Consider the following 23,892-nt stretch of genomic DNA (forward strand, 5'->3'; position numbering starts at 1 on the left):
TATGGCAGATTGCTTTATACATCTTTCTATGATAGACCTTTTCTGTTAGTTCATTGCCTGAAAATATTTCACTTGTTTCAACTAGCCAGAATTTATTGCTGAGTCAGAGTATAAAAAGAAAAATGACACATTGGCATTTACAAAATCAATTATTTGGCAATTTTGTGGATGATGTTACATCCCAAATGAGAATCAAAGAAGCCTTGAGCGTGTGAGTAGCTCTAAATTTACCTCCTGTTCCTCGTTTTCAGATTTTATGCAAATGTCAGTACGGTGATGGCTTTTTCAAGGGTGATGTAAAGAACAAGCGAAATATCCATTAAAAATGCACTAAAATTAATGGTGTGTGGTACCACTTTGTACACTGTGCAAAATACTTGAACAAAAAATAAAATAAAATCATGGTGTAGATAAATTATTGAGTGGCCAAAAACTTTAAGCACTATATCAGGTGATTTTTAACATTAAATACATTTGAAATAAGTTAGGGTTCTCTTTCCTGCATTCCATGCAAGCTTTTAAGTGGGGGAATAAGATTGCTGTGTCATACAGTTGCTAAAGATTTTGAATTTAATGGTGTGTTTCTATCCTAGGAAAAGGGCTGAGTAATTTACTCTGAAACGTTGTGCTTGGACCTGTCGTTGTCATTGCTTAGGACTCGCCTCTTTTCAGTAAATTTGTAAAACTGTGCCGCTCAGACCTGCAGTGTTTCATGGAAAACACCCACATATTTGTTGCCTTTGATGCTAACTTATTTTTCCTAGTAGTTTTGACTTTAAAGTCTGTTTAAGGCTCTTGACTGCTTTTGCCTCAGATTTGTCAGGAGATTTCAGGAAGGAGACCTAACCTGTGTCTAACTTGAATTATAACGTTAAAGCCTGCTTGCAGGTGATGTATTATGTTTGTCACAGCAGTTGTGCATGAAGAGCCTACCCTGTCAGCTCCTGCTTCTGCGGGTGGTTGCGTTGTCAGTGGGACTGTTCACGTGAGCAGTTATGTTTGTGAGTGTCAGCATGCTGGTTACCTTAGAGGTCTACATGTCTTTCAGGGCATCATGAATGGTTATAAAAAAATTATTTTGTTTACCTTCTGCATAAATCTTAATAGCATGATATACAGTGTACTTGTTGGTAATTGAGTTTTCATCTAATTTCTGTGCATTTTTCCCCTTTACGTGAAGACCTTACCTGTTTGGAGCAGGATGTTTTTCCATAAAAGCTCCATGGTGAGTTCCCAGTTCAAACCCAGCATGCCTATAATTCATTTGCTGTCCTCACTGAAAATAACTCTGTGCTTAGACTTTTTAATTTTGGATTAATTTTTTTTTTATTTGTTTACTTGCATGGCTGATCCATAGGTGGTAGCACTGCATAATTTCACTTTTAAACTATGGATGTGTGTTCACTATCCAGCATTGTCAAAGAAATGCATTCACTTTTTTTTTTTTTTTTTTACCTTTGAGAGGGCATTTAATTTTTAAGTAGCAGAGAAGTTGAAAAAATAAATTATTTCCCAGTGGGCAAGAATGTTCACAATATCTTTCCAAAACAAGCCTCTCTTTTTTCTAGATAGCTTCTTTTATTATTGTAGCATTAAGTTGTTTACAGACAGAAAAAATTGATGATGATGTCTCAAAAACAAGCCAGATTAGCAGTGAGTAGACAGTGAAGCCCTGCAGTAGGAGAGATGAAGCAGGTAAAATAGGCACTGGAGAAAAAACAAAAGCTTATCACACTTGAGGAAAAAAAAAATAAACTACAGTTCCATTAAAATCAGGATATTTGAAATAATAAGGCGTTTTCATTTTAATATGTAAAATTGCAGCATATTACAAAAATACAGACAGAAGAAAAAACAAGTTGTAACAAGTCTCCCTGTGTTGGGAGCTTGGTTCAGTATTCATGCAGTGCTATGTGACCTCCAGTCACCTTTTTATAATGAGATGGAGGTTAGGTGGTTGAAGTTTTAGGCAACAAGAATGGAAGAAGTTTGAACATCTTACACCTTTCTTAGAAATGGTAGAAACTTTCAGCTAGGAGGCTTTTGGGGTGTTTTTTCGTTGGTGGGTTGGTTTTTTTTTTTTCTTTTTTTTTGAAGTGTAGCTGAGGATACTTGCTAGCTATGTCTATCAGTATCTGTTAGAGTATTTGTATGTGGCTCTTGTTTCTACTACTGGAAGTTTGTTCCACATATATCACCCCCTTATGTCTCTGTCAAAATACTATCTTCAGCAGAAAGAACTTCTTAAGAGCTTTGTTACGATACAGACTTCTTAAGAGAATGGCTGAGGGCAGCTGATGAGGAGGGATATGGGAGCTATACCAAAGACAGGAAAAGCAAAGGCACTAAATATGTCACTAAAGGAGAGAAGGTGACATTGCCTTATTCCTAGATAATATCTGGTTACTGAAGTAGTGTTCCTAAGAACCATTTCTAAGTGAAGTTTATGGTGCACTTAAGTATTTCATGTGATGGTGGTCTAAGAACTGAAAAGGCTCTGGAAGAAGAGTTTTGAAAGTGGATTGTCTTAGCAAATGGATGTGTCGGTCATCCCCTGCATGAAGCAGCAGAGACGCTTGTCAACCAGAAATTATTTTAGACTGAGGCAAGATTAAAAGGCCTAGATTAAAGAGGGGAATATATGAAATAGACTCAAAAATTGTTGCCTTGTCTTTCACAAGACTCTTTTGTGGTTTGTTTAATGCCAGTGCTAGCTCAAAAAATATGGTCTTTACTAGCCTACAGAGAAATTAGGATAAAAAACACACTTTGGGTGGGGGAAGAAATCATGTTGTTTCCATTAAGGTCTTAATGAGACCTAAAATTATGTAAACAAAATGAATGGAGATTTGACAGCTTACTGCCTGGCAAGTAAAGGAGCCTAGCATTTCTTTTCTTGCTTTTTCTTGATTTATTCATGATTTGACAACTGGAAACATGTCTTTGTTTTCTTGTTTAAGGCACAATGATAAATTAATTAAAATTTATGTATTTTGAGACATATACTTTTTCAGTAATTTTATGTGAATTGCAAATTTCATGCAGTATTTTTCTCCTGATACTTTTGTTGCTGCTTATGTAGTCCAGGTAAAACTTTCACCTTCAAAAATCATGTTTCCGTTTCAGTGGGTTTAACTGTGGAGTTGTGGATAAGTGCTTTTATTTTTACGAATCTGATGTATTTGAAGCCTATTCGTTGGGAACATAAAACCAATGTGATTCTCAATCTTTGCAGGCTCTTACTATTTGATTGATAATATTTGAATTTGTAAAGCAGCTCCTTAACATCATATATATGCAATTTATTTATTTTTTTTTAAGTCATGTCACTTGTTTGACTATGAGCTGAAAGACAAATTTGAGAGCCAGCAGTATTTTATGAGACATAAAGCTATTTGAGGAACACTCCATTGCTGAATTGTGTAGCCTCTGGTTTTCATAGTTGCCTATGGTTTTCAAAATATTTTAATAGTATTAACTTATTAAATCTTTCTTACATAAAGTAGAAAATAAACAGTAATAGAAAATGAAAACTAGTTAAAAAATTGTCATTAGTTTTGATTTTTTTTATAAAGAGCTGCCACAATACATTTCCAGAGAGTATGGCAGAGTTTGATTTGTTACAGAAGTCAACAAGTGGTAGCACTGAATTGTTTCAGTAGCTCTTAATTTTTAATTATTGCATTGTCAACATGAAAGAACTTGCATGCTATTGCTGAGTCTCTTCATTTCTTTTTAAGATCTGACAAAGTGATGTCTTAATTTTCTTCTTTAGTTTGCTCCCATCACTTTTTGTGCCATTTCAGTAGAAAATGCTCAGGTATGTTTTTCACTGGACATGTATACATCTACATCTCAGTGCTTCTGCATTTAAAATGGAAATAATCCTCCAAAATGATGTTAGAGAAGTTAATTATTATCAACAACACAAATTTCCTCATATATTGTGGTATTTGGCTGGAGTTTGGGATTAACTTGACTTTTAGTAGGTGACTTTGTCATTGACTTCAGCTGGGGTAGGTGAATGTCAACTGTTGGTAACTGAAATGACACGAACATGGTCTTCAGTTGAGGCACAGCTCTTATTAAATTTATAGCAGAACAAGAAGGATGTAATTGAAAGGAGTTTTTATTTCTGTTGCGCTCCTGCTGTAGGTTTCTGCACAGATACACTTGGGATAAAAATACTGCTGTGTCTCATTGAATTCTTGGTGTAGTTACGCAGTTGGGTAGACCCAGACAGGAAAAAAGTACACTGCCTTTTTATCCTCCTATGTCTTAAATATAGTGTCATTGTTTCTAATGTGGAAGATTGAAATTATAAGGGTGAATGTTTGGGTCCCATTAGCTTCACTTTCTTGTTCTTAGTGTTGATTCCCAACAACCTGCACTCCTTTCTGCATTGCAACCCCTTTCAGTAAAAATATGGTACAATCTTTTGAAAGTTAGTATATTAGGAAGATTCTTTTAAATTAACTGTTTTTAAAAGTGAGGCAAAACGTGCCTTAATTTCAGTTCTTGGAATAATTTATGAAGTGCTGACAGGCTAAGAGCAAGTAAAGAGCAGGAGTTCATAGCAGAAACAAGTCATTCACCACCTACCTTCAACATTATTGTTTTGTAATCATTTATAAAGCTGAGAGGGTGTTTGCATCTACATAATAATGAGGATTTATAGTTTCCAAGTTGTTAAAATATCACAATGACATGAAAATATATTTTTCTAATGGCATTACTGTTACGGAAAATAACTGGGCTTTTGAGGTTTACTGAAGGAAAGAAATTTGCGTTGGAATGGATTGATGAAAACTCAGGGATAAAGTAAAATGGTGGTAAAATGAAAGATTCCTTAGTTACAATAGTTTTTGGAATAGACTTGCTGACATCTCAGCAGTTTTCACAGAAATATGTCTAAACCAATATGATGCACTAGTAATTTTTTGTTGTTGTTTGTCTTTACTTTTTAGTAGGACTAAGTTTAACCACATGAGTAACCGTGTTTTACAAGGTCTGCTCTTTCTGTCTACAAAACATCATTCTTGAAGGGAAAATGTTTTGGCACTGAAACCAACACCTAAATGCAGGCCTTGAAAGATGTACATCTTAAAGACATGATGTAAATAGAAAGTAGCTTAGACCATTTCCTCTAAGGTTGTTTATATCTGTTATTTGGTTGAGCATAGGTCTTGGAACTGATGTGGAGTGTGGAGAACACTGCAAAAATGTATTGTTAAGAGTACCAGATTCTGTTCTGCTTAAGGGCTTGAAGAAATCGAAGTCATTATATCTTTGTAGAAGTTTACTTCAGTTTGTAGTTGAAAATAGCATTTGGTCCCAATTTTTTTTTCCATTTTAAATTATTTTAATAACCTCAGATTGTGTTGAGTAAAAATTCAGAACATTAAGAATATTAGGACAGTGTACAAAGATTCTCTTTCCAAGAGTTTCTGAGAGGAAGTGAATACAGCTGAATCATACCCGTACTCGTAGTTTACTTTGTATTGATTGATGGGTAACACTGTCCTTCTGAACAATCTTGTTCTATATTAAAAAACAATCATTTATTGATTGAAGTATAGATCAGTAAGTAACAAGACTTTAATTAGTGGATACATTTATCTTTTCATTTCTGAAGGAATATTAGTGTATGAATATTTGGAAGGTGAAAGCTAAAAATAGTTATCAATACATAGTTTGTTACAGAACTGGTTAAAAATACTGTTTCTGTGACAGATCACTATTTCAAAGTGGAAGAAATCTATTCTGAATTTTTCTGAACAGCTAATAAATACTTAATATGTTAATATCAATTTAAATATTCTAATGTAGATCATGAAGTGCCACTGCAAGCAAGGTAATATATTTATAGCCAGGAACTTTTGGGAACACAGATTTCTGACCCAGTAATCTGTGGCTGTAGTTTTAACAGTTGGATATTAAGTGCTTTGTGGTGGTTCAATATCAGAGTTACTGACTATAAATTGCAATTGCTCTTTTGGGACGTTCTAGCTTCTTCTGCATGTACGAGAGCTTCAGGACTGATCTAAGTCCATGAAGGTTTGTCTGAATTTTTCCATTCACTCTGGTCAGTGAGATGGAATTCCTTTTGAAAGGGTTTGGGTTCCCCCCCCCCCCCCCCCAAATGAAACATGTGACTATAGGCCATGTGTGTGATTTATGGCAAGTAGCTTAGCCCCTCCGTGCTTCAGTGAGTCTATCTGTAAAACTGGCAGAGTAATACTGCACAAGGTGTTGGGAAGCTCAGTTACACTTTCTGTAAATCCCTTTCAGAAACCTGGCTGAAAATGCAGTGCAAGTGCAAACAATTAGTCTGTTCTCCCATTTTTATAAATGACCTCATTTCCGGTATCCTATACAAAAAGTATTTGCTGCTTTAGGTGAGTTCAAGCTGAAGGCAATTTTAAATGTTTCAAGTTGCATGACAGTAATGATGGAGGCTATATGTTTTTAACTATATGCCATATTTTCCGCATATCACTTACTACAGCTAGTTGTTGGAAGGAGATTAAGTGAGTGAGATCAGTGCGAGTTTTGCCATTTATTTCAGTGAGATCAGGACTGAGCTGTAAGGGACCAAGACGCAGGTCTTTGGACAGGTGCAGTTTCTGCAGCCAGGTGCAGGAGTTTTAGAGGAGTCGAGTTTATAGAATGATTTTGGTTTAACTTGCTTTTCTTATGTTATTTTTACATTATGTTGATCCATAATCTGTTCTTGCTTTAATATCCCTATTGGTTCATTCTGTTGAACCACTTCACTTTGTATACAAGTAATTTGTCATCAACCAAAAAAAGGGTAGTATGAATTAAGTGCCATTAGAGTTATGCATAGCGTTTGAATTGCTTTCTGCTGTTAAAATATTTTTCTGCTGCTTAATTCCATCATAATACTTGCAAAAATTTGTTTGCATGTATATATATGCACACACACCCTTCTCAGAATTGAAGATCGTTACTTAAAAATGACCAAGTTAATGTGATGGTGTAATCGCAGGCTGATATATTGTGGAACAAGAAATTAATGGAAGAAAAAAGGAAGGGAGGGAGAGGCAGCAAGAGAAGGGAGCAGTGAAATAGAGAGAGAAATACAAAATAATCCAATTAAAAAGACTGGAAAAAAGGGAACACGGAAAAGGAGGAATCCTGTGTGAACTTCTCAAACAGCTTTTCTCTTAAGGAAAGGGTAAAATCCTGGTTTAATGAATTGAGGAAATGGGCAATGCTCTGAATGTAGTTTTGAGTTTATACAAAGCAGAATGTTATGTATCTTCAGATTCCTGTAAGGAGGAACACTAAATGATGTTTCAATAAAACATAATTATAAGCTACTGTATTTGCTACACGCACATTGTGGAGTTTCAGAGGAGAATGTATCTTAATCTCTTTTTATGCAGTATAATTACTGATTTGTTTTAACATGTAGCTCATGAGTGTATGCATTGTTTCCCTTTCCTTGTATCCTCTGCATGTTGTTCCCTCTTACCCTTTTTCCCATGTCCCATATATCCTAGCGGTTTCAATGGCATCAGGAGTGTGCTGAGTTATAACTGATTGGCAGTCAATGTTAGCATTATTTGTAAGTTTCTTTTGAAAATGCAAGAAAATATCAACCAGCTACAATGACTGACCCAGAAACTATATTTTCATTCCCAAAGGACTTACGCTTACAAATGTTTGTATTCACTTCAGAATTTGTTTCTATTGAATGCAAATATTCAATATTGGGTCTTTTAAACAGTCCAACTAACTCTCCATTATGAGCCAGTGCTGTTCTTTGAGTTAATGAGTTCAGTGATCAAGGGGAATTTGGGACCTATTATCGAGAAACACGAAGCATCTGTAAACCCTGCTAAATCTTATGGGAACTGCAGATATTCACCACTTCTGAATTAATATCTTAGAATGATTATTAAGCAGGGACATCTTAATTTTTGAGAATTAACTTTCATAATTTTATTGTGTTCTTTCTTTAAGCAAATCCAAACCGGCTCCACAGATTTCACCCAGTAAGTCTGTGGGAGGAGAGTTTTGTGTCGCTGCAGTCTTTGGATCATCAAGGTCATGGTTTGCAAACAATCCAGGCCTGAAAAGAGAAAAAGGTTGGTATATTACAAAAATAGGACTTGCATTTAAATTCAAATTGACTGATTTATTTTCTCATTTTGTGATAACTTCTGAGCAGATGGTGCTTATCTGTAGATTTTGTTCCTTAAACTCAGTGACAATGGAGATTTTGGGGAACGTGGTTGGGGTGCTTTTGGTAAATAGGACAATTTACAAGAAATTTTAATCAGTGAAATAAATCATTGACCTTTTATTGTGATACAATGACAAAAACCAAACTTTGATAGTTCAATCCAGAGATATTTTGTGAAGTGTCGCTGAAAAAGCTGTGAGGTAAAGGTGAGACACCTTTGCTAAAGCAAATGTACAGACATATGTTGGCAATGTGTAATTACCTGAACACACCTTGGTGAGAAGCTCTGTTCCACCTTCTCTTATATGAGGTATTCATGGTTTCTTTAAACAAGGGGAAAATTGTGTGCTTTGTACAAATTTTCTCTTTGTCTCTCCAGCCCTTTCACTTCTAATTCACATTTTTGACTGCAAGCATATAAAGGCAAGAGACTTAAAAGAATAAGTAGTCTACTATTCTTGTAAACTTTTTTTCTGTTTCTGCTGGGCTATTGCAATAAGATTTTCTTTCTTCTTGCAAACAGATCAATCAAAACAGTTTGTAGTGGAGTCATTGTATATTATCAGTTGTTACGGTAGCCTGGTGGAGCATGTACTGGAACCACGTCCGCTCAGCACTGCTCCGAAGATTAGTGATGACACACCTTTGGAAATGATGACATGCCCAAGAGCCAGCTGGACTTTGGTTAGGTAGCTCATTCCTTTTACTTTGTCGTCGTCTTTTTGTCCAGAAAATGATCGTGAGCTATTTTTTCTTTTTTTTGGAAGGGGTGAATGAACTGCATCATGATTTTCAGCCATATTTTTATCTTAAACTTTATCTTTAAGACTCTTAAAGTTTTCCATTGAAAGAGAGGACTCTCAATAGCAAATTCAATCTTACCTTTTCATGTAGTTCTGTTAGTGCTTACGTGTCTGAACGGGAGCTAACCATTTAAATACTTCTATGAGGTGGAGCTACATGAACATGTTAACAGATCAATAGAGATCCTTATCAATTAGGGATTTTAAATGATCAGATTATAATTTAACTTTTTATGTAAGGACTAGAAACAATTATTTTAATAGTGTTAAAGTACAAAATTCTGCCATGAGACATGAGTGAGGTTTCCACGATGAAGCGTTGCAAAGAATTAGGCAAGTTATCCTGTAAGTAGCTGAAGGTAGCATTTCGTAAGACAGTTGAAGAAATTATTCCTGACATGTGGAAGAAAGTAAACAAAAATTGATGAGAAAGTGTTGTCAGTGCTTTTGACGTTTTAAAATATTTTTCTATCGATTTTTCTTGGCTCCTGTATTCCTTAGTGCTGCTTATGGCTGGACTAGATTGATCAATACTTGATTTACCAAGCTACTTAGGAATGGCCTACCCTAATTAAAATTACAACACAGACTTCTAGACCATTATTGTTGAAATGAGTAGGTTGTAATGGAATTGAAAATTCTAATTGGATCAATAGTCCATAACTTTACACAGCTTTATTTTCACAGTTTGTAAATGCTCAATGACTTTACAGTATCGAAGCAATGCTAGTTAACAGAACAAAAATGTTCCCCAGTTTCAGTTGCGTGTTTATATAACGTCAGCATGACATACAATGGTCCTAAACGTATTTACCAACTTAATCTAAACCGCCTTCATCCTTTTTTTGCACAATACACGCAGCAGTCAACAACCAAGTATTGTCTTTGCCTCACAATCTGCGCGATTTGGTCCTGCTGTTCAACTGCCTGTGGTGTATTGCAGTGTTTGAACAAGCTAATTTAAATAATTACAAACATTTTGTGAGCTTGTATAGATAATTACATGTGATGACAGAAACACTGATTTACATTCTCTGTATTAGCTTAAATATTAATAGTCTTGTGTTTTACCTCAGAACTCCTCAGTGGAATGAACTCCAACCACCATTTAATGCAAACCATCCACTGCTCCTGGCTGCAGATGCTGTGCAGTACTACCAGTATCTTCTTGCTGGCTGTAAGTAGTTGACAACTTTTTGTCTTGTCTTATGTGCACGTTTTAACCCGAGTGTGACTTTCTGAGTTGGTTTTTCAACCTGCATTTATTTCAGTACGTGTTCTACCCCAGAACAGGGCTTTATGTAACCAACTGTATTAGTAATGGTAGAGCAGTGAATATAGTTTCTTTTTGATATGAATCGAAGTTGTGTGGCTGTCATATTGCCAAAACGTGAGTGCTTGGCAGGTCTTGCAAGTGCGACCCACTAGATCCCCTCAAGTCTTCAGGGTTTCTTCACCTCATTTCTTCTTGTGCTTTTAGTCATTTCCTCTTGTGAATTCAATACTCAGTGACAAGCAAGTGCATCTGCATTTTCCCTCTCTGCTGGAACTCGTGATTGCTGGGCTACTTCCAGCCAGTCTCAGACAGCTGCTTCCCTTGGGAGCCTTGGCATCGCTTCCAGGGCTGGCTGCCCACCTGCCTTGTCCTGTCTCTTGTCCAGCCACATCGTTTGCAGGGAGCCGGTATGCATGGCATTGCATATTCAGAAACATTTATATATTTATATCTATGGATACATGGTATATGTATACCATATATATATAAACCCATGTATTTTATATTGTTTTTATACATAAATGTGTATTCATGTTATTTTTTATTTTGACAATTCAAAAAAGACAAGAATATTAACGGTGAGTAGCAAGTGTCTCTTTTATCTAGGGTGTAGTCAAGATTAAAGTGATACAACAGTCAAAGTTTCACAAGGGAGCAACTCTTGGCATATGTAAGGGTACTCATGGGGAAACTAGACCCTCTGCACAGTTGTCAGTGCAGCTAACGCCAGCATGTTATGTCACACAGGCATTTTAAAATGCAGAGAGTGGACATCTGGGCCAAAAGGCAGTATGTCTGAATGTGACTGGTAAAAGCAACATTGGCACCACATTAGATCTGTTGCTTCTACCTGTCCATCTGTTGCATGCGCTCAGAGCTCAAAATGTTGTGGCAACCTACAAGGTTAGGGTCTTACTTCTTCCGTGCTGCATAGAAAAAGGAAGAAAATTCAAAAGGTAGAAAAGAAGATGAAAAAGTAATTAATAGCGCACAACACTGTGTTAGATGTGCCTTTTGGCTAGAATTTTTTGCTAGATTCCTGCGTTATTTTACTTTCACTTATAGATATGTGAGTTCTGCTGTGAGATAAAAGGTCATTGCAAGGATGTATTTTGGTTGTATAGTATTTTACTATATAAATATAGAGCACTGTTTTCAAATAAGTATGTCTAAAATTAGGTTTGCAAGCCTATACTTAAATTTTCATAAAAATATTTTGAAGCATTGACTACAATCAGGTCAACAAATATATTTGTAATTTATATCAAAGCCTTTAATAGATGATATTAACGATAAAATATAGGTCTAATTTCATATTTTAGTTTAAGGTAACCGCTGCCACATAGTCTGCTTATGTTGCTGATAATTCATTTTGATATTTATATTTTTATCCATTGCTTATGCACCTGTTTCTGATGATAACATTAGATAACTTTTATGATAAGGAGATAAAAAAGGCAAACAGGCTCATTCACAGAAACTCCAGTGTTTCAATAAGTCATGTTTAGCTAGACATGCTTGCAAGGAAAAACATAATCTGTTTCCTGCTGCCAAGGAGGTGGAGTTAAGACCCTTTTCCAGCACTTTTCCTTTAATATATATCCGCTTGGCCTGTTAGTAGTTAAATTATCTGTATAAGACAAAGCATTAGGATAAAAGGATACCGTCCATTGCTGTGTTCATTTATGGTTCTTTAGGGCTGTCAAGTCTATTGCTTTGCGGAATTATCTAACCAGACTACTAAATGTAGCGTCTTCAGGGAAAACAGCAATACTGAGTAGTCTTGAAAAGGTCTCCAAAACTAGCTTTAATTCACAAACACTACCTGTGTTTGTGAGTCCTTGCAGCTTGCCCCCTGTTCGGGCCAGATTTCTTCCACCTTCCTCCCACCCCCCCCAATTCTCTGCTCTAGTTTTGGATGTCTTTATCACCCGTATTGGCTTCAGCCATTTCCCTTGCATACTATCAAGCATATAAATATAAAAATTATTGTATGTAGTGTGCAGTTATTGCAGTATGGGTCCAAGAGCACAGAATGCTGTCTGGAGAATTCTGGACACTTTGTAGAAGTAGTTTGGCTGCTTTTTAGTTTCTGTTGAAATTAAAAGCAGTGTATTGCATAGATATGGTCTGAACAAAAGTCTTTCTGTGAGCATCAGTGCTTATATACACAGATCACATTTATCCCACATACTGGTATCGGGAATGGATGTGGTTCACTCTGTATTTCATTAACAAATCAAATACTATGCATTTCAAATGTTTTTGTATGGGAAACTTTTTAAAGGAAGAAGAATGAGTGGTAGCTAAATTCCAACAAAATCATGAATTTGTATTATTTGAATTACAGTGAAGAATTTAAATTCAGGTTTTAATTCACGTAATAAGAATTCATTAAGATGGGTGTGGAATGTAAAGAAAAATAGAATAATAAACTCTAAAGACAAAAGAGAGTCCAGAGAGCATAGTAAAAATGTCATTAACAGAAATGTTTGTGTATATCTGATCTTCTTTGACGTTTTATTTGTCTTCTGGATTTACTCTATCTGAAGCTACTCAATGAAGTTTCTGAAAAAATGGAGTCAAACCAGGGTTCTCACAAAAGAGTCCAAGACACCTGTTAGCTTTCCCCCTATTAAATACATGCTAAAATGAAGTTATCTGGCTCTGCTTACCTGCAGTAATGTAATGGGTTGACATTAGCTGAAGCCTGTGGTTTGATGTGCTATCACTTCCGTCAGTAAGTTTAATTGCCAGCAAATGGCTAAATAGGGGTTTAGGGTGAATGTTTCATCTGTCTGCCACGTTAGTGGTAAGAGGAATTCTGGCGCCGTTTCAGGGTCACTATTTGTATCTGTCTATCAGAGGTAGAATACAGCAGTTTCTCTCAGTTTCTGTATAGCATTTCTGCCAATTGTTTGGCTCCATTAAGTGTGCAGGGGAAATAAAAGCCTGAATGACCAAGTCACAAGGGGGTATGGATAGACCCTTTCTTTGTCCACACTCAGAACATTGCATTAGGTCTCATTATCCATTTATAATAAGTGACCTTTGCCCCCTGGGTCATTGAAAAATACTCAGTGTGCTTTTTAGCACAGAGTACCTCTGTCAGCAGACGGACAGAACAATGAAACGTCTGGCGGTCTGGTTGGAGGGCTGTCCTGTGCAGGTTTTCATAACTATGCAGTTTGATGCCAAAACACAGGACCAAAATCTTTCTTAGTCTCTGAAAATGATAAAGTAGGCCAGTGAGTTCTTGTGATGAAAAGAGAATGTTTTAAAAACACTGCATTTAGTTATTTACACACAGATCAGCTTTTAATATTTCTAAACTTTAAAGTTATGTTCACAGCTAATACGGAAGTAACAAGGAACCATTGTTTGAAGAAATATTTTTGTACAACAAGTGTCCAAGACTTATCCCAAGGGTATTTGTAAGTGGATTAGCACAGCTGTTTCATTGCTTTGAGGTCATGTGTGACATCTGCTGCAGAAACCTGGATCAGAGTATGCAGTTCGTGTCTACCTGAGCGCTTTATCATGGCTTGGCTGGTGCAGAGAGGTGAGAAAGTGGACAGGGAGTTTTGGACCTTTCTGTAAGTTCATAGCTTGAAAGTGAGCTGGCATGTTAAATTCCACAACCTGCTGGCCTGCAGGAAGCATCAGTGTCCTGCTGCTAACTGTTTCAGGCTTTCTGCAGCTGGTCAGAGTAAAAATAACCAGTCCCGAGAATCTCCTCACCTTCTGACAGAGCAGATTTCAGGCTTAGTTTTGTTTTTGTCAGAGTTCATCCCCAAAAGCCCTGGATGTATTACAGTCCTCAGGTCATCAGTGCTGGGTGTCAGGTGCTAGGTGTTTCTCTCCTACCCTTCTCAGGTTTAATAAGTAATATTTTACCTTACTTGTGTCTCTAGTATTCCCTCTTTATTTGCCTGTGTTCTGAGCAACTCCTAAATCTAATCACAACATAGGAAGGAAATGTACATCACATTTTATTCTTCCTAGATGTTTTCCTATAACGTAAATACCGTCACCTGGTATAGTTAGACTGTCGTAGCAGACCTGACAGCGGGAGGAGAGTTGTGTGAGGCACTGCATGCGGACATAGGAGGGTTTCTGGTGTCTGCAGAAATTTGCAATGTAAAGGACTTGGCTTTCCTCAGAGAATTGCCAAGTTTCATCATTACTTATTCTTTAAATGCTACTTGCTTCCTGCTGTTTAGTACTTAGGAATTAAGATGCTTCTGGTAATATAAACTCTAGAGGCATGCTGTTAAGATGTGCTTTTCATGTCCATGACAATCTGCTGTTTGTGTTCAGGTTTTTTTCTACTGAATACTTTTCTTTCTCTTACCATGACCCAAAGTGTTACATATTAGATTGACATAACCTGTGTTTCCTTTGTCTGACTTCTGTACCTTCCATTTTTGCATGTTGGAATTCATACAGACATGTGCATGGTACATAATGGAATTGCAATGAAAATAGGTAACTTTGCATAACAGCAGAAAGTCTTACATCCTCACTTCATACTTCTCACTTCCTTTCTTCCGTACCCCTCCTCTTTTAATTCATTTTTTCATTGCACTGGAGGAATGGACTGTAGTTGAAATATCTGAAATGTGGACAATTAACACATTAATGAAAAAAATTTGAAATCAGACCAAAAACTGTCCCAAAAAGGTATTGAATAAAATGAGATACGATTTCTCTCCTCTGGCTCTGGAAAGGGCACCTTCACATTCCAGGCAAGAGTTTTGGCTCATCAGGACCAGTTTTATGGAGACGACCTGCAGTTGTCAGAAGCAGGCCAATGACAAGAATTAATATATTAACTGGTATGCAGTACTCTTTGACAAATTGCTTACTAAATACATCAAAATTGATTGGACATTCTGTGTTTAAATTGACAAATGACTGCATTAGGGGAAGGAGGGAAATCCATTAATTACAGCTGCCCTCAACCATAGGAAATGTAATCGTATAAATATAGATTTTGTTAAAACAAAAGTCTCTACTTTACTACAGTGTTGCTGGTAAGTGTACTTGCACCTCTTTGCTATTAAACCTCCAATAGGAGGTTTTGAAGACAGATCTTTGCAATTGGCTTTTAAATAATCAAAGACCATTTCTGTTGTGTTAAAAGGAATGATGCAGTGTTTCTTTATCCCACTCTGACCGCTTCTGGAAGTTGTTTCTCTCTCAGAAAAATGGACATGTAGCTGAGGCTTCTGCTGTCTCATTAATTGTTTATCCTAAATGCAATGTAATTCATATTCCACGATGTTAGGATTCAAACCAGTACTCTGTATTCTCGTTCTTGGTGCCTCTACTGGTCTCCAAGTAATACTTGCAGGGCTCTTAACTTATTTCTGAGTAAGAATTTGCACTTGAGTTAGGCCTGAAGATATAATCAGTTTTATAGACTTCGTTAAGGGATTCTTGAAAAAATTAAGGTCTGTATTTATAGCTGCCTTTGACTTTTGGCTGTTACAACAGATTTTCATTTCTGGACCAACTGTTGTATGTATCTTGTGTTTACTGAAAATGGCTTTCATTAGAAGTCAAACTTAGTAACTGTTCATTGTGTTCGAAGGGAGGGGGTTAGCCTTTCCTCACTGTTTGTTTGGTCTAAATGATAACACAATTTATACAGATAATCTCTGTAACTCTGACATCATGTTTGCACTTCCTGCTCCCTCTAATGAAAGCTATGCACCCTGAGCAAGACTTTCGTCTCTAAGCAACATTGTGGTTCTTTATGGCCTATTTTATATTCCTTTCCTACATTCCATTGATGGAAATAAAAATTCCACACGTAGAGCTAGTGAATATTGTGCAGTGGAAAGCAGGACTGAGAGTAAGAGTGGAAAGTGTATTAAATAACTGTGTGACTATATGCTATGAAGACAGATACTATGAAAAACAAGCTACAGTGCATGTAATCATAGCCAAACTGCTGCCATACGAGTTACACCGAGCAGACACAGTAAGGAATCTGGTCATTCTGGTCTGCAAGCCTTTTTCCAGGCGCAGCAGAGCGTGATGGTGGTCTGGTAACAGGCTAATGAACTGGGACTGATAATTATATTTAGTGTTCTACCACCTCCCAGCCTTCTACTTCTATTTTTCTTCTTGCACCCTTTTGTGTGTGCATATTTAATAGTGTATTCTTTCTCTCTCACTAATATGAAAGAATATATGTTATGGTACTTCTCCCACTATATACATAGCTACAGTGCGTGTGTATGTAGCATATTGTGTAAGGCAAGAGCTGTATCTTGCTCTGTGTATGTTCAATGTCTATCACAACGGAGCTTGATTTCAAATAATAAAACTGATCAAAACCAGAGCCCGTTCTGTAACAACAATTACGCTATCATGTAGTTACGAGGTGTTCAAAGACTTTTTGCTCTGTTTCTGTGACATCTCTGCATGACCACAGTCAGACGTGAGTTTGGAGTAGTTTAGCAGTTAGTGCTCTCAGCTGCCCACTATGGTGCCTCTGCTGGGCTTTACTGGTTCTGCAGCAGCACTGGTAGCACTTCAGAACGAAGTTGGCCAGTTTAACATAATCCACCAATGAAGGCTATCTAAACAAAGCTCTCTGACCTTACCCTGAAGTGGGTGAAGCCCACTTGAGTTTATATGAGCTGCTGTGCTGTGTAGCCTGGAGAGGAATTGGAACAAGCAGTGGTGCATGGGTTAATGTTTTAAACTGCCATCATTTTTATGTGCTGATCATATGAATGTTGCCTAAGCTACTGGCCTTTCAGATGTACCTGTGCACCACAGATGAGGGCTTTTCCACAGAATTGTGTCGATTGAGTGTTATGGGCTTAAAACTGCAGGAAAGACCATGTCATTCATGAAAAGTCGGAGTGACAGAGCTGGGCATGGCAGAGCTACGGGCTATCTGCAGGAAGGCAAACAGGGGAGGACGCTGCTTCGTCTGTGCTGAGCAGATGTAAATGCAGCTTTTTGGTAGATTGAGCGAGTCCCTGATCACAAGACGTGTTACGTTTCAATGATTCTGCCAGGTTTTTCCTCCCTATTCTCAACAAGAGTATTGCAGCTAACCCTTTGTTAGTTGTTAACGCAGTCCACTTATAGATGGGAAACTGCATTATGTTGTTATTTTGATATTTTGTGTACAACCAGCACACAGCTGAGATTTCATGTAGTTACTTGGGTACATATGTTTAACTTTATTATCCAGATGGGAATTTTTTTTAATATTTTCTAGATTATCGGTTTGTCATTATTATTATTCTTTCTACTTCAGATTGCCTCTAGCTAGTGTATCATTTTCATGAAATTCTACTTTGTTATTACCATATAGTAAAAGAATACAACATACTTTTAAAAAGAACTTCCTGGGTCTCTGTATCAGTAGTTTCAAAGGAGTTGTGCAGATGTCCTTTAAAAATAAAGATCCTTGGGGAAAAACTTATAATTCCCTGAAATTTTGAGGAGGACATTTCTATACAGAAAAATGAGTTTCAGAATTTCAGAAAATTAATTCTTAAGTGTTTATCTTGACTCAGGTATTCTGTCCAAATATTGCATGAAAATATGAGTATATATATGAACATATAAGTGATACAGGTAAAATACGTTGTAGAAGAATTTTTGCAATTTAAAAATATTTCATATTTGGAATTTTTTATTGTGTTTAAAACTGTAGCAGATCTTGTGTACAATTTATAAATATATATGCTTAAATATATATATATATATTTTATGACTACAGTTAAAAAATTTCCAGTGCAACTGATTCCAAGCATGCATATCTCTTACAGAGTTGTTACATGTATTTGGGGTTTTCTGGCAGTAGTCACAAACAGTGAAAATGGAATTTTCAGGTTTGCTTTTTACACTTGGAGGCATAACAGATTGCAAGCTAATCTGGATCACCTTCCCATTCCAGAAAAGATGTTTCTAATGAAACTGTAGTTCATGGTATTTTTCTTAAGGGAAAACTATGTTTCCCTAAAACTGTAACCTGCACTTCCTGCTCCCTACAGGAAACAGGATTGAGTGGTCAGGGGAAGCAAATTTAATTTCTGACTGAGCATAGGACTGATTGGCGTAAATAGGAACAGGGCAGATGTCATTTCATGAAAGAGCTGCATCATTGCATACGAGTGATGCAGTAAATCATGATACGTTCTTCAGCTGTAATTGGTGTTTGTGAAATAATGTAGATGAGGTGGATAAAAATTAACTCTGTAAGGTGCATTGGATGCTGGCAATGTATGTTAAGTTTTTGATGCATATATATACCTGGGCATGTGCATGGCTTCATCAGATTACTGCATACTTGCCCATCTTAATCCGTATTTTATAAACTAAATGCTGGAAACAGCACTGCATATAGGAATTAAAATACTTTCAGATGTGTACAAACAACAATAATGAACAAGGGCACATGCTGAAATAGTTCTTTACTATTCTTACATGGTCATCTGGAACTTCTTAGAGAGGGGTCCATCAACACGAAGGGGTCAGTTTTCAAAGCAGTGTACAGGGATTTAGCCGCGCGACTCCTATTGACGTTAATGGGAGTCAAACGGGTAAATCCCCACGCACCGCTTTGAAAATTTACTACTAAGCCTCTTGACTTCTCACTACATACTTTGATTGTAACAGTAATCCATGGTTAACATAATTTTCCCGACAATAATGTCAAACATACTTTTGAAGTCAGTGAATTATAGAAATAGTTACCTCTTCCATAATTCTTTAAAGATGGCCATCAGATGGATTTTGCCATAGGTTCGTGCAGTTGAAATTATTCTTTAACTCAGGAAAGAATATATATGTTATCCTTTGGTACAGAACTGATAGTCTGCTCACAGTCTGAGCGTTTAAAGCATTCAACAACCTTAAGATGCTCCATACTGTGAGTAATATCAGGTTCTAGCTCTGTCCAGCTTTAAATGGTCATTGTACTTGACTGGTTTCCTATGGGAACTTCAGAAATGGAAGCTGGAGTTAAGCACAGTGAATGCATACCCATCTCAATGCAGCCAGCAGTAATGGTGAAGCCTGAACACCTAATCAGCACCTTTTAGGGGAAAAAAAAATGCCAGGCTGTTGACTATCAGACCAGTGTTAAGTAAGGAGCAAGTAAAGCAGTCGTCAAAGCTGGGAAAATCTAAGGAGAATTCATATCCTGATTATAGACCTACCTATTCCTTTAAGATTAAAGTGCTGATACAGAGAATGGATGGTCTATAAAGCACCTAATAAACTGTGAGCAATATACAAATAATGAATGAATAAATCTATAAGTCAGTTGGTGGTGTGAAATAACTGTTAGGCTGGTTAAACTCCTGGTTTACGGGGAGGGGAGGCGGTTAGCTTAATTTTGTGATGTTTATGATGTTTATCCATACAAGAATCTCAGAAAGTCCTAACGGGGAAAAAAAATGAGTGGGGAGAAGTTTTGAGTCAAAGAGGATATTTTAATTTGCATGGCATGCTCCTGCAGAAGTTTACAAGCTGAAAAATGCATTAAAAACAGAACTTTGTTCAGGAACATATAGCCACAAGTAAAAATACATAGAGCATATCACCAAACTGCAAACAGTTTGTTCTAAATATGGCTATAAGCATTGTGTCTAAAGTGATAATCTGGTCTTCACTTTATTGTCAAACTTGAGCAGAGGTAGAGCCAGCAGGCATAGAGCTATGTGCTCTAAGAGAAAATTTAGGAACATGCATGCAGTAAAACTCACTAAGCAGTTGTTGGACTTGACCTACATGGCAAACCTGACTGTGGGATACCGAAACCTACCTCTGACAGAAGTGAGATCACATATATAAGATGGAAAAAAGGTGAACCTGTTGAATTTGAAGTGGCTGCATATAGACCTAAACCAGAACTGTCACATTCTACTTGTCATGGGCAACACGATGTAACTAATGCACCAGTAGTTCCAGAAGTAGCATGAAGTAAATAATTCAAATTGTGGAGCTTAATTTTAGGAGAAGTATTCCTGAAGCTTATTGACAAGCATGTGATTACCTCAGGTCTCTAAACCACCTATGATAATTTTCAATATAACTTAAGAACCACAGAAAAAGTATCAAAATCAGATGTTAGTGTGTGATTTGTATGACACCTAAAAGATACATAATTTTTATTCTGTGTGCCTCTTTGCCATGGATATCACTAGACACTGCATGTGGACACAGGATAGACTTTAGACTTAATGAATTACTTAAGAATACATTGTTTCTGTTTCTACTAGATTTTAGAATCTTATTTCAAATTACAAATTTTGTGTATTCAGTTGAAATAAAGGAAAGCTCTCTGGGTGTATGCAGTCATGTGTATGGCAGGCAGCACAGAACAAATAGTCTTTATAGTCTGCAAATGCCTTTGCTCTTGATTTGGACAAACATACATCCCTTAGAGAAGAGCACATTGGGAATTTCGTATATAACTCTCCATTAAATTGAATTGTGTAAAGCTTATTTATATAAATGAGAAAATTAAAACCTTTTGGTTCAAGAAGTACACAAAACTAAGTAAAACTAATGATTTATTGTTCACAAATTAAAACCATAAGTGCACACACTACAATTGAGCTGTAGTGTTTCTTTGTTCCAACACTTCTATGCTGCTGAAAGATGACAATTTATAGTCTTTGAATGAATAAAGATTTGTCTTAGGTCTAGGTATTTATTGTACAATTAGCCCATCTATGAACAAAACCACTGTTTGTTAATTCCAATATTCGTCAAGCATGTATATTTGTCTAGGTCTTGCTCACGTGTCAAGAATGCCTATGCAAATTATTTGAGGTTAATAGAAATAGTTGGTTTTCTTTATTTGTCACTAAATATCATGGCAAAATTTCAAAACAACGGGGTTTTTTTCATACTTGGTCATTGAACTGTGGGAATCGGGTCCTGGAGTTCCAGAGGAATACCAGCTCGGCCGTGTTTCAGCCTTTGCTTTGGCTTGTGTTGAAACTTCTGTTTCCACAGTCACTTCTGTGCGGTTTTCCTGGTGTTAACAATTATCACACAAATGATTGAGTTTGTAATGTGGTGGGGTTTTTTCAGACCCTTGCCTTTAATAGTCTTTCTTCAATATGGTAGTAAGATTAATCCTGTAACTGCAGAGAAGGGAGTCTGTAAACTTTAAAAATTTACCTTAGATTATGGGTAAGCACCTGCACTTTTGATTTTGAGGGTAGAAAATGGGACGACAGTGTTCAGGTCATGAAAGAAGATGAACAACAGTTTTCGCTGAGATTCTGTTTTTCCTTAGTTAAATGTGGAGTGGTTCAGTAGAGCTAGTAAGGATGGAGGGACAGGAATATATTCCAGATTTAGAGTTGATGCAGATCACTTTTCACTTGAAGGAGGACAGAGATTAAAGGTGCTACTATTATTTTTGAGCAGCTGAAAGATGGTTTTTGCCCCTTGCCAAATATTTATGGCAAAGCTCTGATTTTTGCTGTAGGTAGCACTCCAGTTTTTAAAAAGTGACCTTGAATGCTTGCTTATGGAGTTTTTTGCATTTCTAAGCAGACTTTAGAAACTCATGTCCTGTTATACTGCATAAACAGAAGTTGTATGTTCTAACTCCCACCTTAGATTTTTTTTTTTTTTTAATAAGCACTCATTTTCTTTGTACTTTTTTAATCCACGGGTAATTGTACAAAATTCTGCATGTTTGTGTATTTCTAGATTAAACAAACTCAGTTGCGTTCTGGTATTTGATATATGTTTGTTCCAGATGTTCGTGTAAGAATAGCAAAAAGTTAAAAATTGGCATAGCTTAGACATAAAGCATTGAATTTATTATTTTAGGAAGGTACAAAACACCTGCAATTGCCAGTAAAATATCTCTGTGCAAGAAGGGCTTCCTTGTTCCTTGTCTATGTGTGTGCCATTTGTGACTTTTTCCTAATGAAAGAGAAATTACAGGAGTGCAAGAAAAAACACTACTTGCTGCAAAGCTTTTGAAGAATTTGAATTTTATTATTTGCTATCCTGCATGATAGTGAAATTCTTTGGAAATTGAAAAAACTCTGTTATAGCATAAGAATAGCTTCACCGAGGTGTAAGAGGCTGCCATAATTTCCAGTGTGAGTTCAGATTTTCGAAGAATTAAGCTGGAAGATAAAAGGTTACTTTTGAGCTCAAATTCTTGGAAATGTCCCTCCAGGCTTAAATTAATCTCGTCTTGGAACTTGATACCAACGCAAGAGGTGTGTGACCCAGAAATGAAGAAAGAATTGTTTTTACATTTTTAGAACATATTTGTTCCTGTAACTTCAAGGCCGTTTTTAACTTGAAAAAAATGACCACATGTGTATCTGTAATAAGCAGTACAGCGATGGCAAATCTCCAGCAAGGATCACTTGTCTTTTAAGGTCATATCTCACAGAATACGGCATGCTCCCACTAAGGGCAGTGGGAGTAGAGCTTGCTTTGCCTGTGGTAAGGCTGGGACCATCATTATGGGATCCTGCTATCAAAACCAGACTCTCTTTAAATGCCTGCTTTTGTGATAGGTGTGGTACATAAATGCTATTTTATTAAATAGCAAAATAAATTACTGAGGTTTGACCTCAGCTAAGGCTTTATCACTGTTGCCCTGCTGGTGAACTCTAAGGCAGAGCTTTTTCATGGAATTCAGCATGTCGTCACTTTTTGGTAGAAAGAGTTAATGCTGCGCTCTGAAGCTGTACTGAAACGTGTGTTATTGCAAGACCTATGCAAAGCTGTGATTCCTCAGGAAAAGGCATACAGAATAGGGCCAAAAATATTCTTAAATTTAAATTTCTTTCTCACTGCAAAGCTGTCTTGAATCTCCAGTAAAATATAAGAGTATTACCCAAGGGAGAAGTACGGTGACAAAGCAGGGTGGATGCTGCTCCCTGGGCTAGCATTTTTGCAGCTAGTCACTGAATAGCAGCTTCTCTAATCTTGACAGCTCTAGTAGTTGCCCCTGGGATAGAAAGAACAAAAAAAATTCAGAACAGTCCATAAAGTTCCTGTTGGTTTGAAAGCAAAAACATCTGCTAGAGTCATGAACAGTTTGTTAGCAGAGTTCAATAACAGGAAAGCCTGCAGTTGATCAGCTGTGCCCTCAGAAACAGGCATTACTGCAGTCAGTAGAATTTATTGTTAGGGGAGTCAGGAGATATGGGGAAGATTAGGGCAACAGCAAAACGTGTCAAAATACTGGGTTTGTTTCATCGGTTTCGAATATAAACTTTGCTGGTAAGGAAAAAGTGTGGGCATTATGGTTTCATGTTCAGATATTTACTGTGAATCGTCAGCTGTTTGTAATCCAGGAAGGTATGTGTATTTTCTTAATACGAGTTTGATATGGGCTGGACAGACACATCCGTAAGTCATTGAATTAGATCTGTCATGGTTGTAATGAAGCAGATGAATGTAGTTTCTATATTATCTTCTGAACTGGTGAACACACACTGCTGAATGTTGAGGTGTGTATGTACACATACGTGCAGGTACAAATTGTATTGATTTCAATGAATATGGCAGATGCATAGTATCTCATGGGAAAAACTTGACACTTTGTAAGAATATGTCTGAATGTATAT

The 23,892-nt window shown here is 36.7% G+C and overlaps 1 protein-coding gene across 12 annotated transcripts in view; it reads left to right on the plus strand.

The window, feature by feature from the left end:
• Positions 1-23,892, plus strand: part of BCAS3 (BCAS3 microtubule associated cell migration factor) — a 374,723-nt gene that overhangs the window by 146,134 nt on the left and 204,697 nt on the right. For 10 of the 12 annotated variants that reach the window (XM_052803641.1, XM_052803648.1, XM_052803647.1 and 7 more), the window contains exons 17-20: positions 1,181-1,225; positions 7,993-8,117; positions 8,739-8,904; positions 10,095-10,195. In XM_052803641.1, the coding sequence (XP_052659601.1) occupies positions 1,181-1,225; positions 7,993-8,117; positions 8,739-8,904; positions 10,095-10,195 (437 nt within the window). The remainder of the gene's footprint in view (positions 1-1,180; positions 1,226-7,992; positions 8,118-8,738; positions 8,905-10,094; positions 10,196-23,892) is intronic. The other 2 variants (XM_052803644.1, XM_052803646.1) reach the window with 1 other exon arrangement.

The sequence above is a fragment of the Harpia harpyja genome, chromosome 12, assembly GCF_026419915.1.
Source record: "Harpia harpyja isolate bHarHar1 chromosome 12, bHarHar1 primary haplotype, whole genome shotgun sequence".
Lineage (NCBI taxonomy): Eukaryota > Metazoa > Chordata > Aves > Accipitriformes > Accipitridae > Harpia > Harpia harpyja.